Genomic DNA, 13,360 nt, shown 5'->3' on the forward strand with positions numbered 1-13,360 from the left:
TTTTATATTTTATATTCACAAATATATTTTAAAAAATTAATTTTTCATTATATATATTCGGCAGAAACCATTGTATTTGTCAGCAAGTAAGGAGTGTTTAATTCTGCAAATGTGTGAATGGTTGATATCTGTGTATGCAAATTTAAAAGTTTTACTAAGCACTGCCCAAAATCTTTAAGTGATACACTTGAGATCCTGCCCTTAGAAGGACACTTTGAGGATTGTGTGGTTTGGTCTGTGTGCCTCTACGGCTGTTGATTAAATGAAGATGTCACCCTTGTCTCTGTCTGAGGACATTTCTATTCCCTCCTGTCATTTATTGTGGCGAAACGGATTTGTCCATCATTATAATGGCTCTGCAGAGGCAACAGCCACAGTAGGTATACAGAGTGTGTTTTTCTCGACAGGCTCTTTGGTCTTTTAACTAACACTAAGATTAGTTTCAGCTTAATTTGATGTTTTCACAAGACCTCATGAAAATCTGAGCATTTTTCTAAGACAGAGGGTCAATGACAGTTTCACACATTATGACTTGATAATTTATTGAAAAAAATATTACAATTGCAACATATTTGTTCTGATGATTTTGTTTGTTTTTGTTTTTTGCATAATAAAAAATGACAAAAAAGTAAAAATGTATAGTTGGTGTAACTAAGTCTGAAATTCTTGGGGGAGGAGAACCTTTATAAAGTACTTTGTTATAATATAATATAATATAATATAATATAATATAATATAATATAACATAATACAATATAATATAATATGATATAATATAATATAATATGTATTGTTTATTTATTTAAAATAAATTATTTTGATTGTTTCAGACATCCATTATTAACATTTGCCTTTATGTAAGCCATAAATAATAACTGTTGAGATGATGAAGTCTGCAGATTTGTTGGAAATACTAACACGGTCCTTACAGGGTCTTGAGTACTTCAGAAACCCCTGACCTCACTGACAGCCCACCATCCTGTTGCCGCTTAGTAGGAAGTAGGACGTTAAGTAAAACTTGACTACAGCATATTGCCTGAAAATAAATGTAAATACGTAAACTTTACTAGCAGATGGATGTCCTACTACAGCAAGAAAACCCAGGCAGAGAGAAATTACAGTAAACGGCGGGTAGTTTCCCTGACAGGAACTCATCTTAACAGGTATGGGAAATGACCTCTTAACACACTTAGCACACAAATATGAGCTTCAGTGTTTGGTAGTTTACACTAGACCGAGGACCTGCTGTGTTGATGTGTGAGTGTCAACAAGAGGGAAGAGCATGAAGATTTTTGTGTTTCTGTTTCCTCAGTTTAACTTCTCTGCCCCCAAGGAGGAAGCATATTTCAAAATGCTCAGTGAGGACGAGCTGCTCGCCTGCAGAATGAAAGAGACCCACTTGAGGTACAGTTTTTTTCCCCACTCTTGTCTCATTTTACCACCGAAAGCATTGCGGGGAGAGATTTCGTCTTGCATAGTCACCCTCTGGGGCTTTTGTACATTCTTTTAGCAAGTGTATTGAAATTAAGTTTGGGTAGTTTTCTCTTCACTGTGTGTGACTTCCTTTATTTCTGGAGCTAATCGTTGTGACCAAACACAAATCTGTTTGTCTTTCATCTTTGTAAAGTTGCACCTTTGGGATGTATTAAAACAACCTTTAATTCGCTTCAATGAAAAAAGCCAAGAGAACAAATCGTCCTGCACCAGAGACCGTAAATCGGTGTAAAATACACCTGCTTCCCGTTAGACATGTGTAACTTTTTTATGAATATATCTTATATTAAGAATAATTGTGATAGTGTCTTTTTGCTGAACCAGAGATATGTCATTGTCCTTTATTTGCTGGGATGAAAACATGTTATGGTTAAAACCAAAAGTTCAACTATTGCTATAACTAGAAATGCATGTAAAACATTTGAGTATAAGAATTAAGTATAAAAACAGTGTGTTTCACCAGAACACTTATTTGTCATGTTGTTTTTAATAGCTGTTGATTAGACTGACTTTTGTGCTTCAGTACTTATAGCTAGCACTGTGGTAACACTTCCCCTTATAGCTGTCACGAACCTTTGGTTTGGTGGAAGTAACACATGTGGTGTCTGATTGCATATGTATACATTTATGAACAATGCAATACCACAACATAGATAGATAGATAGATAGATAGATAGATAGATAGATAGATAGATAGATAGATAGATAGATAGATAGATAGATAGATAGATAGATAGATAGATAGATAGATAGATAGATAGATAGATAGATAGATAGACAGAGAAACATACAGATAAACAGACAGACAGACAGAAAACATACAGATAAACAGACAGACAGACAGATAGACAGAGAGAGAGACAGATAAACAGACAGACAGACAGACAGACAGACAGACAGATAGAGAAACAAACAGATAAACAGATAGACAGACAGAGAAACAGACAGACAGACAGAGAAACATACAGATAAACAGACAGACAGACAGACAGATAGAGAAACATACAGATAAACAGACAGACAGACAGACAGACAGATAGAGAAACAAACAGATAAACAGACAGACAGACAGATAGAGAAACAAACAGATAAACAGACAGACAGACAGACAGATAGAGAAACAAACAGATAAACAGACAGACAGACAGATAGAGAAACAAACAGATAAACAGACAAACAGACAGATAAACAAACAGATAAACAGACAGACAGACAGATAGACAGAGAGAGAGACAGATAAACAGACAGACAGACAGACAGATAGAGAAACAAACAGATAAACAGACAGACAGATAGACAGACAGAGAAACATACAGATAAACAGACAGACAGACAGATAAACAAACAGATAAACAGACAGACAGACAGATAGACAGAGAGAGAGACAGATAAACAGACAGACAGATAGACAGACAGAGAAACATACAGATAAACAGACAGACAGATAGAGAAACAAACAGATAAACAGACAAACAGACAGATAAACAAACAGATAAACAGACAGACAGACAGATAGACAGAGAGAGAGACAGATAAACAGACAGACAGATAGACAGACAGAGAAACATACAGATAAACAGACAGACAGACAGACAGATAGAGAAACAAACAGATAAACAGACAGACAGATAGACAGACAGAGAAACAGACAGACAGACAGAGAAACATACAGATAAACAGACAGATAAACAAACAGATAAACAGACAGACAGACAGATAGACAGAGAGAGAGACAGATAAACAGACAGACAGATAGACAGACAGAGAAACATACAGATAAACAGACAGACAGACAGACAGATAGAGAAACAAACAGATAAACAGACAGACAGATAGACAGACAGATAAACAGACAGACAGATAGACAGACAGAGAAACATACAGATAAACAGACAGACAGACAGACAGATAGAGAAACAAACAGATAAACAGACAGACAGATAGACAGACAGATAAACAGACAGACAGATAGACAGACAGAGAAACATACAGATAAACAGACAGACAGACAGACAGACAGACAGACAGACAGATAGAGAAACATACAGATAAACAGACAGACAGACAGACAGACAGACAGACAGATAGAGAAACAAACAGATAAACAGACAGACAGACAGAGAAACAGACAGACAGACAGAGAAACATACAGATAAACAGACAGACAGACAGACCGATAGAGAAACATACAGATAAACAGACAGACAGACAGACAGACAGATAGAGAAACAAACAGATAAACAGACAGACAGACAGACAGACAGACAGAGAAACAAACAGATAAACAGACAGACAGACAGACAGACAGATAGAGAAACAAACAGATAAACAGACAGACAGACAGATAGAGAAACAAACAGATAAACAGACAGACAGACAGACAGACAGATAGAGAAACAAACAGATAAACAGACAGACAGACAGACAGACAGACAGACAGACAGAGAAACATACAGATAAACAGACAGACAGACAGATAGAGAAACATACAGATAAACAGACAGACAGACAGATAGAGAAACAAACAGATAAACAGACAGACAGATAGACAGACAGAGAAACAGACAGACAGACAGAGAAACATACAGATAAACAGACAGACAGACAGACAGACAGACAGACAGACAGATAGAGAAACAAACAGATAAACAGACAGATAGACAGACAGACAGAAAACATACAGATAAACAGACAGACAGACAGATAGACAGAGAGGCAGATAGACAGACAGACAGACAGACAGAGAAACAGACAGACAGAAAACATACAGATAAACAGACAGACAGACAGACAGACAGACAGAGAAACAGACAGACAGACAGACAGATAGACAGAGAGGCAGATAGACAGACAGACAGACAGAGAAACAGACAGACAGAAAACATACAGATAAACAGACAGACAGACAGACAGACAGACATTGAAACAGACAGACAGTCAGACAGACAGATAGATAGATGGATGGATGGATGGAGGATGGAACACTAGCTAGCTCTATTCTTTTTCTATTCTGTCTGTTTTGTTTTTATTTATTATATAATTGTAAAAAAAACTTGCTAAGTGTACTGCTTTAAGCTAACTGAGACTTGAAATAGCACTTGCATATCATTGCTCTTTTGTTGATTTTGATTGCTTCCGTTGTCCTCATTTGTAAGTCGCTTTGGATAAAAGCATCTACTAAATGACTAAATGTGATGTAATGTAGGTAGATAGATAGATAGATAGATAGATAGATAGATAGATAGATAGATAGATAGATAGATAGATAGATAGATAGATAGATAGATAGATAGATAGATAGATAGATAGATAGATAGATAGATAGATAGATAGATAGATAGATAGATTGATTGATTGATTGATTGATTGATTTTGCCTTTTCTCTTTGCAGGAGTAAGGATAAAAAAAGTCGACTCAGTCTTCTTCTGGCAAGGTCTGGATCGCATGAAAATGTCAGTCCTGAGAAGAAACCACCAGCTAAACCTAACCAGTAAGTCTTCATCATGTATAAACACTTCTTTACTATTTATTTAAGAAATGACACTATTCATGAAGCAGCACCTTTCCAACACTTCACTGATTAATGTGATTTGAACAGCATCGCGCCGGACATGGCTCTGAGATGGAGTGATTCATTTGAAGAGCTGCTGAGTCACTCAGGTAGGATCTGTTCATTTTAGCAGTGCACTGTAGTTAGCATACTGAATGTTTCTCAGTTTCATACTGAACTGAAGTAGAAGTGTGCATCCCATCATAACCATAGGATGACAAAACCTGCTTGTGACTACACAGGGTTCTGAACTTTCTGGTTTGCATGTGATACTAACCAATGAATAGTTTGGTTCAACACACACACAGTTTGATTTGTGTCACCTGGAATGTGTTTTGTCTGTCTCTGGGGATGCATGTCTATAAGCATAGTTGTAGAGATTATTATAGTAATACATAGTTGAAAACAGCTATTAAGTGTCATAGCACTGCAGCTAGTGAATTTATGAGAAGTTCAATGTCTCAATGTCTTCAATGTCAGTAAATTTACCGGTAACACTTGTTACACTTGTTCCAACTGTTAACATTAGTTAAATAACATTAACAAATATGAATAAAAACTGTAACAATGTATTGCTCACTCTTCTTTAATGCATTATTTAATATTATTTTATGGGACCTTCTTGTTAAGTGTTACCAATTTACCATTATTCAAAGTGTTATTATTTTGGACTAGTTGGTCGTACTGCAACCAAATTTGCATTGTATTATCATGGTAATGTGACAATGATTTTTACAACAGTCTGTGTCAGTATTCAAAAGCATTGCAGGTATAATGCCTCACTTCCTGTTTGTTGTCTTGGTGGGTAAATTCGTTAAGGTTTTAATTTAGCAATTAATGTGACATTGCATCTTGTTTCAGATGGGGTAGAAGTCTTCACGCGGTTTCTGCGCACTGAGTTCAGCGAGGAGAATATTGAGTTTTGGTTAGCCTGTGAAGACTTCAAGACCACTGAGTCTGCAACCAAACTGCCGTCGAAAGCCAAACAGATACACGCCATTTTCATCAACAAGGAAGCACCCAAAGAGGTACGTACACATTTGCATTTTGAACAGTAAGAACAGGGTACATATCATTTTTAGTTTTGCACAAATGCATATGTAAAGAATAGAAGCGCCTGTTCTATTGTGCACTTTGCCCAGCAGACAGATTTTTGAAAATATTTTTCCATTAATCCTAGTGGACAAAAAAACTGTAGAAAGCCTTCATGTTATTCCTTCTGTGAAACACAAAATAATAATTTTGAAAGACCATGCTGTTCACTCTTTTCCATAGGATTATAATAAATGGAAATTGGAGTGTTCTAGCTTTAAAAAGGAGCTTGAGCATTCTCATTTTAAATCATAAGAGTGGTCCATACAACTTGTTCTAAGTGCACTATGTTCCAAGTCTTCTGAATTTAATTAATGGGACCTTATTCTAAAGTGTTAACAATTTTACCATTTTTCAAAGTTTTATTATGACCAGTTGGTAGAAGTGCAACAATTTTTTATATTATATTATCCCTGTAATGTGACAATGATTTTTAGAACATTTTATGACAGTAAAATTCCTCGCTTCCTGTTTGATTTCTGAAGGGCAAAGTTGTTGTTTTTTTGGTGAACCATGCGGAACGGCAATAATTCAGTATGTGACTGAACATTTTTGGTGATCTGAAACACTTTTAAAGAAAAAAACGGCACATGGAATGGCATTATTCCAAATGACGTTATCCGTGACGTTATTTCAAAATTATAGCATTTTTGCCCATGTTTACGCTCTGTAGCCAGTATGTTGCAAATATAACAACTGTAGGATGAATTTGAACAAGGAAGATTTAGACTTAAATTCTACTGTATAATAGAAATCTGCACAATTCAAGGAGTTGAACAAAGAAATTAATCATTTAGGCTATTCAGTTTTAAAGCTATAAGCAGAAGCGAGAAATTTTGTTGTGCAGTGTTGGGGGTAATGCATTATAAGTAATGAGAGTTAAGTAATCAGATTGCTTTTTTCAAGTAACTAGTAATGTATTACTTTTAAATTTACAAGAAAATATCAGAGTTATTAAGTTGCAAAATGTGCAACTTCTGTTGCAAGCAGTGTTCGGGTAACGCATTACAAGTAATGTGAGTTATGTAATCAGATTACTTTTTTGAAGTAAATAGTAAAAACGCATTACTTTTATATTTAGAATAAAATAACTTTTACTTTTTCAAATAAATAACAAGTTATTTTCTCTCCTGTCCCGTGTTGATAGAAGTTGGGTGTGTGGTGCAGAAACACTTGCTTCAGCCTGAGGCTTATTCATTTCAATAAAATAGGGCTTTTACAGTTGCCAAAAATATAACTTCTGGGTTTTTTGTTATTAAAAATAAATAAGCAAGCCCAGCCCAGCCCAGGCGACAAAAAGTAACACAAAAGTAGCACAATGCATTACTTTCCATAAAAAGTAACTAAGTAACGCAAGTTTTCAAGTAACTAGTAAAGTAACGTAATATTTATACATTTACAAGAAAATGTCCGAGATATTAAGTTGCTAAACATGCAACTTTTGTTGCAAGCAGTTTTGGGGGTAATGCATTACAAGTAATCCAAGTTACGTGATCAGATTACTTTTTTCAAGTAACTAGTAAAGTAACATATTACTTACTTAGTTGAACTTGAACTGACGCAGTTACTTTTTTAATGGAGTAACACACTATTGTAATCCATTACTTATAAATGTAACTTTTCCCAGCACTGGTTCCAAGTATACAGAATTAAAAATTTTGAGTGAACTATTTTAAGCCACTGCAACCTGTTTATCAGACCCCGCAACAAATAAACGCATGCTGTTTTGGAAAGCACCTTATTTATGGTAACGAACGATGCTACGCTGCTGTGAGCGAAGCAGCGCTTCGGGTAACCTCAGCGGGAGTCACATTAAAAAAGAAACACAGCTCTGTTAAATGATATCTGTGGTGCAGTGCAGAGCTGCATCACCATCAGAGACCTGCCATTGTGTTTGCGCAGAGGCCATTGTCAGCCCCCGGCCACATGACTGGGGGCAGATATGTGACCGTGTGGTTTTCCTGCTTTTGGCTGCAAACTCCCCCTCAACCACCCACGCAGCTGAGAAAATAGACTCTGAAAAACTGAGAAGTGAAAATGAGGCAGTGGGACCACTCGCTCTAGTCTGACCAAAGTAAGAAAGAATAAAGCAACTAAGAATGAAAGATCACACTGCTGTACGTCAGCTTTATCGTATCGCTGCTGGTAAAGGAAAACCTTAAAATTGTATCACTTGTATTTATTCATAAACAAGTAGCAGTGCGTGCATAAAATCTGCAAAATTGCTGTTCAACAGACACGTGTTAGTCTGATGTAATACTTTCAGAGAAGAAGTAGCAACTGTGGCCTGGACAGAGGGAGAATGAGTCAGGGCAAGTGCTGCGGTCAGAAAAGATGAGTGTAAATAACAAATAAAACAGACAAACAAAAGGCTTTCATTTTATCCTAATTTTCCTAATACAATATTTGCTATAAATTATATTAACAGCACAGCAGTGTGAGCGAAAAGTGTAAATTAAAAATGTACATGCATTTGAGAATGTCTCTGTACATTTGTTTTTGCCAGTATAGTTTAATGACATGACACTCATTTGTTTGTGCGGTCTATTAATTTATTCACAAATTTTAAAACGCAATGCATGCATACAAAGACTTGGGGGTTATGAAGTCAGAAATGTTAGGGTCATACAACTGTACTGTTATTATGACAAAGGGACCAATTACAAATTATTAATTATTAGAATTGTCAGTACCGCTTTTTTTTTTTCATTTTACATTACAACTTTTGTTTTAAAAGTTTTCAAAGTGCTAAAACTTTGTTTCCAGGCTTTTCAGTCTAGTCTCAGATTTTACAGTGGATGTATTTTTTGTCTGATGTTTTGCACATGAAAAACAAGAATTCTAAAAATAGACAAGGGCTGAAAGACAAGCTACTGAGAATCTCCTGCTCATAAGATTTGCCTAAAGCAGAAGAAAACACAGATCAGCGATATGGCGAAATCATAGTTGGCCCCAAAAAATTAACTTACGACATAATTTTTCATCTTGCAACAAGTATCTTGTCTTTCATCATAGTGCACAATTCCTGAAAACTTAATTTTTTTGACGTTTTACGTTTTGCTCTTTTCTCCTCAGATCAACATCGACCACTCAACCAAGGCCACCATTGAGAAGAACATCCTGAAGCCCACCAGGTCCTGCTTTGATGTAGCACAAAGTAAAATCTACAGCTTAATGAAAAGAGACTGCTACCCACGATTCCTCACCTCTGACATCTACTTGACCCTGACCAAGAGGGCAGGCCCACCCACTATGACCAGGAGAAGGTCCCGCTCCTTCGTTTTTAATGATCGTCCTGAAGGCACAACAGCCTGGTTGTAGATTTGTACTGTAATGCTAGGGTTTTTTTTGTTTCTGTTTTTTTGTATATTGTCAATAGCACATGATCATGTGACACCTCCTAGCTATTTATTAACATTAGATCCTGTGGGCTGGTATTTAATTACTAATCATTCTGTCATGATTGTCAAATGTTCGGTTCTGCTTGAAGGATTTCATGCCAAATTTAATTTAATCTACAGGTTTAGAATGCCTAAACATTGTAAATAACAGTTTACTGATAAATGTCTGTATAATAAACTGTACATAAATCTCTTTTATTTTGGCCTACAGCTAATTGTAACAACGGCCACTGTTGTGTCACTCTCAAAGACAGGAAAGAGAGCAAAAACTTTGAAGAATTGAAAAATAAAACCACATTTCTGAGGAAAAAGTGATGGGACTCAAAAATCTATATTTATGATGGAGTTTGATTGTGTAGCCAGACGTTAGACAGTCTGGTCCAACAGAGCACTATTTATAGGTCAACACTGAAATTAGCATCACCCTGGTTTTCCTGCTTGATTGTCCTAAAAAAGCATTATTTTTCACATACTGTATTTACATTATTGCAGCACCTGTCTCAACAGTCCTATTTAGTTCCTGTTTCGATGTAACCCCTCCTTCTGAAATACGAAATGTACTCTGATTAGTTAGCTTGAGTTTCATCTGCCCAGCTGTAAATATTAATGTTGGAGTTAGTTTTGCTATGCTGCGTAAAATGTTCAGCACACAGATAAATGATAGGGTTATAGTTTAGGATCAGTGTTAAAAAATAAGTTTTGCCAAATAAAGGGGTTTTGGAATCAGGGTTGAGAAAACAGTCTTCTTTGCCATGGCGACAACACGCTACTAAATCAGTACCAGTACAGAGATTTTCTTTCTATAGGGAGATGAGAGGGTCTGTATTACTTACTATTGGAGAAAGCGTAACGGTCAACTTGGATCACGTGTGCTTTGATAACCAATCACATTACAGCCTTGACGTCATTGAATTTCAGTCAGAGAGTAGTGCGGCACTCATTGGCCGTTTGCGGATACCATAGGAATGAATGGGAAGTGCCGTAAGATGAATCCCACCTGTCGCAAAAAGTCCATGACTTCTCTTATAAAACGGCTTTTTTTTTGGTGTAAACTCTAAAAATATTTCAATCCAAAAGTATTGTTAAGTGTAAAACATGTTGTAGATTAGCAGACAGGCTGTCGATTCATTAAATGATGAGCTGTTTCCTCTAAAAAGCTGTTTATTCAGCGTAGTGAAGCCTCTCCTCCATTGACGTACATTGATCTCCTTTCCCACGTACTGCCAGGCCGGAAGCGTTAGCTTTAGCCGTTACGCTTTTTCGGCTAATGTTTGCAGTCTTGCCTTCTAGTGGTTTTGTCAGTACTTCTTCTTCTTCTTCTCTAGCTAAGCTCAGCTCAGTGTTACTCTCTAAAAAAAGTAACTAATTACATTAGTTGCTTTTTATGGAAAGTAATGTGTTATGTCACTTTTTAAATCTGGTCTGGGCTTGCATGATTGTTTTTAAAAATTTTTTTTTTTTAAATATTCATTTTGAGGAACACTGAATCTGTTTTTGTGCAAGCGAGATGAGTAAATGTATGTCTATATTTAGAACTACACTAAGCATCATGTTCACACAGCGTACACAATGCCTACGCATCTCACTTCTGTGGCCTCGTTTATAAAGTGTGCGTACGCTCAGATTTGATCTTAGAGTGTGCGTACGCTTAAATCCACGCCAACGCTCATATTTATAAAAACTGTCTTTGACGTGGAAAAGTGCTTAGAGTCACGTCAGGGTCTGAGCAGACGTACACACTTTTTCTTGTCGGAGTACTGCATGTTTTTGAAAATGTTAGCTGTCCTTGCCAATCGCTATTCTAAATTATGACGATTGGTGATCTTTTATATGTTAATGACATTAATTAGGAGTCGTTTACGAGGCAGAGAGCTGAAACCATTAAGTTGCATGCAAGTTCAAGATCATTTGCGATTCATAGATTTCACACGTACGCATATTCGAGAGATGATCGTAAGATCAAATTTAGGCTGGTTTCTGTGCAACATTTTATAAATGAGGACCCTGATTTCTCTCAACATGGCGACAGGAGAGCTATCAGTTACTTGTTTGAAAAAGTAACTCAGATAACTTCTTGTAAATGTAAAAGTAAACACTGTACTGGTTACTTGAAAAAAGTAATCTGATTACTTGAAATGCGTTATCCCCAACACTGGTAATCTTGCGAATCTTTTTATTCTCAAACAGCAACATGACACATGAAATTTAAACTAAAGTTGAAGATCCCTTTGATGAATTTTGAAGTGTAAATACAGTAATATAAAGCTAAACGTATAGGCTATAAACGAACTACACCACAGCTGCATGACTTCAACATCTCCACCAGGCTTCAACATCTCTTTCAGTGTTCATTTGAAAAATATTTTCCCTGTAAATTTTAGTTAGATTGTAGGTAATTTGCCAGAGCGAGATTATAAACACAACGAGGCTGTGAAAGTGACTAGTGAGTAGATGGGATTTGCTGATTTTCATCGTCCCCGTCAACATCTGTAGTCCCATTTAGCCACTTATTAGCAACTGTTTTTTTTCCCAAACAAGTAAAAGGGGTATTACTTATGTATACGTCATACAATAAAACAGGAAAGTATCTTGATCTTGAGCTTTGTTAACCACAGACATTATTTCAAGCATTTAACCAAAAACACAAGTGCTAAAATGCTAAGTCTTTTTCAGGTTTTGGCCTACAAGAAAAAAAAAACCTCTCACTTTGACCAACGAACAAACTCAGTTTGGAGCTTGCAGTGGTTTAGCGTGCAGTCTGCAGACAGACTGTGGGAGGTCCACAGGTGCGCGGTTTGAGACAGACACTAGTTGTGCTATGCAAACACGGCTAACAGGTACTCAGTGTTTGCAATTTGTCGAGATTTCATCCCAGTGATGTATTCTTTTTTCCCCACAAATCATTTTCCCTGAGATGGCCACATCTACCTCCTGATGTGAATCATTAGAGCTCGTGTCAGGCTTCCAGCTGTCTTCAGTGAGACCCAAGTCTGAACCACTGTCATCCTATCAAACCCGACTGTTAGTGTCTCATAGCAGACATCAATTATGCATGCGCAGACAGGCTACTGGAATGCATAATGTCTAACTTTGGGTGCTACCAAGCAGGACGCAGTGAGAGAAAGAATTAAAAATATTTATATCCAACATTTTATTCAGTGTCTGTTTGCAGCATGAATCTGCAGAATAATTTTGCTCCATAAAGCAAACCATTTACTTGAATCAGTGCATCATGGTCTCAAGTAAAAGGTGAACGCTGAGGTTAAATACTACTGTACCAACCCCATCTTGCAGGCAAACGTAACTATTTTACGAGGTGGTGATTTCGTATAAATTTGTATGATGTAAATTTGTATGGTCTAAATTTTATTTTCAGAAAAAAGTTTGCATGAAGGCCTATAAACATAACCATTAATGGGGTATAAGCATTTTGTATAGAAAACATACAACTGAGATTTTACAAATTTATATGAATTAGCCACCAATTTGGTAAAATGTAAAACACTTTGTATAATTTTGGTTACCCTTTATTCTAAAAATGTCTTTATTACAATGTAATTATACATTTAAGTACTGAGTAACATTAATAAAGTGCAACAGTTGGGTTCCGGACAAAACAATTGCATTAATTTTCTTCATAGGTAAATGGATGTTTAATGATAACTTACAAACATTTAAAGACTGACCTACTATGAGCTCTGAGGTTGTTAATCGATGAGATAGGCTTTTGTTAAAGCCATCAGTTTGCATTATTTCAAATTATGTTTTACATAATTGTGTTAAAAACTGAAGAATCCCAAGTAAAAAAAAAAAAAATAAAATA

General features: G+C 36.2%; 1 protein-coding gene across 3 annotated transcripts; it reads left to right on the plus strand.

Annotated features, from left to right (window-relative positions):
* The first annotated feature begins 204 nt into the window (after window positions 1-204).
* LOC306845984 (regulator of G-protein signaling 18-like) lies at window positions 205-10,265 on the plus strand. Of its 3 annotated transcripts, XM_079379017.1 has the most exons (7): window positions 205-376; window positions 1,071-1,163; window positions 1,313-1,404; window positions 4,886-4,984; window positions 5,093-5,154; window positions 5,906-6,072; window positions 9,212-10,265. In XM_079379017.1, exons 3-7 carry the CDS (start codon window positions 1,352-1,354, stop codon window positions 9,455-9,457), a joined length of 627 nt encoding a protein of 208 aa, XP_079235143.1. In that variant the 5' UTR covers window positions 205-376; window positions 1,071-1,163; window positions 1,313-1,351; the 3' UTR covers window positions 9,458-10,265. The 3 variants fall into 3 exon arrangements, with proteins under 3 accessions (XP_079235143.1, XP_079235144.1, XP_079235142.1); XM_079379018.1 differs by lacking the exon at window positions 205-376 and having other exon boundaries at window positions 947-1,163; XM_079379016.1 differs by lacking the exons at window positions 205-376; window positions 1,071-1,163 and having other exon boundaries at window positions 1,192-1,404.
* Window positions 10,266-13,360: the final 3,095 nt, after the last annotated feature.

This window comes from Barbus barbus (assembly GCF_936440315.1).
Source record: "Barbus barbus genome assembly, chromosome: 26".
In the NCBI taxonomy this organism is placed as follows: Eukaryota; Metazoa; Chordata; class Actinopteri; order Cypriniformes; family Cyprinidae; genus Barbus; species Barbus barbus.

Coding starts and splice junctions, on each gene's coding strand:
- LOC306845984 (XM_079379016.1), top strand. CDS start 1,283: ATGAAGATTTTTGTGTTTCTGTTTCCTCAGTTTAACTTCTCTGCCCCC. Junction 4,985..5,092: donor CCACCAGCTAAACCTAACCA/GTAAGTCTTCAT, acceptor TGATTTGAACAG/CATCGCGCCGGACATGGCTC. Junction 5,155..5,905: donor AGAGCTGCTGAGTCACTCAG/GTAGGATCTGTT, acceptor ATCTTGTTTCAG/ATGGGGTAGAAGTCTTCACG.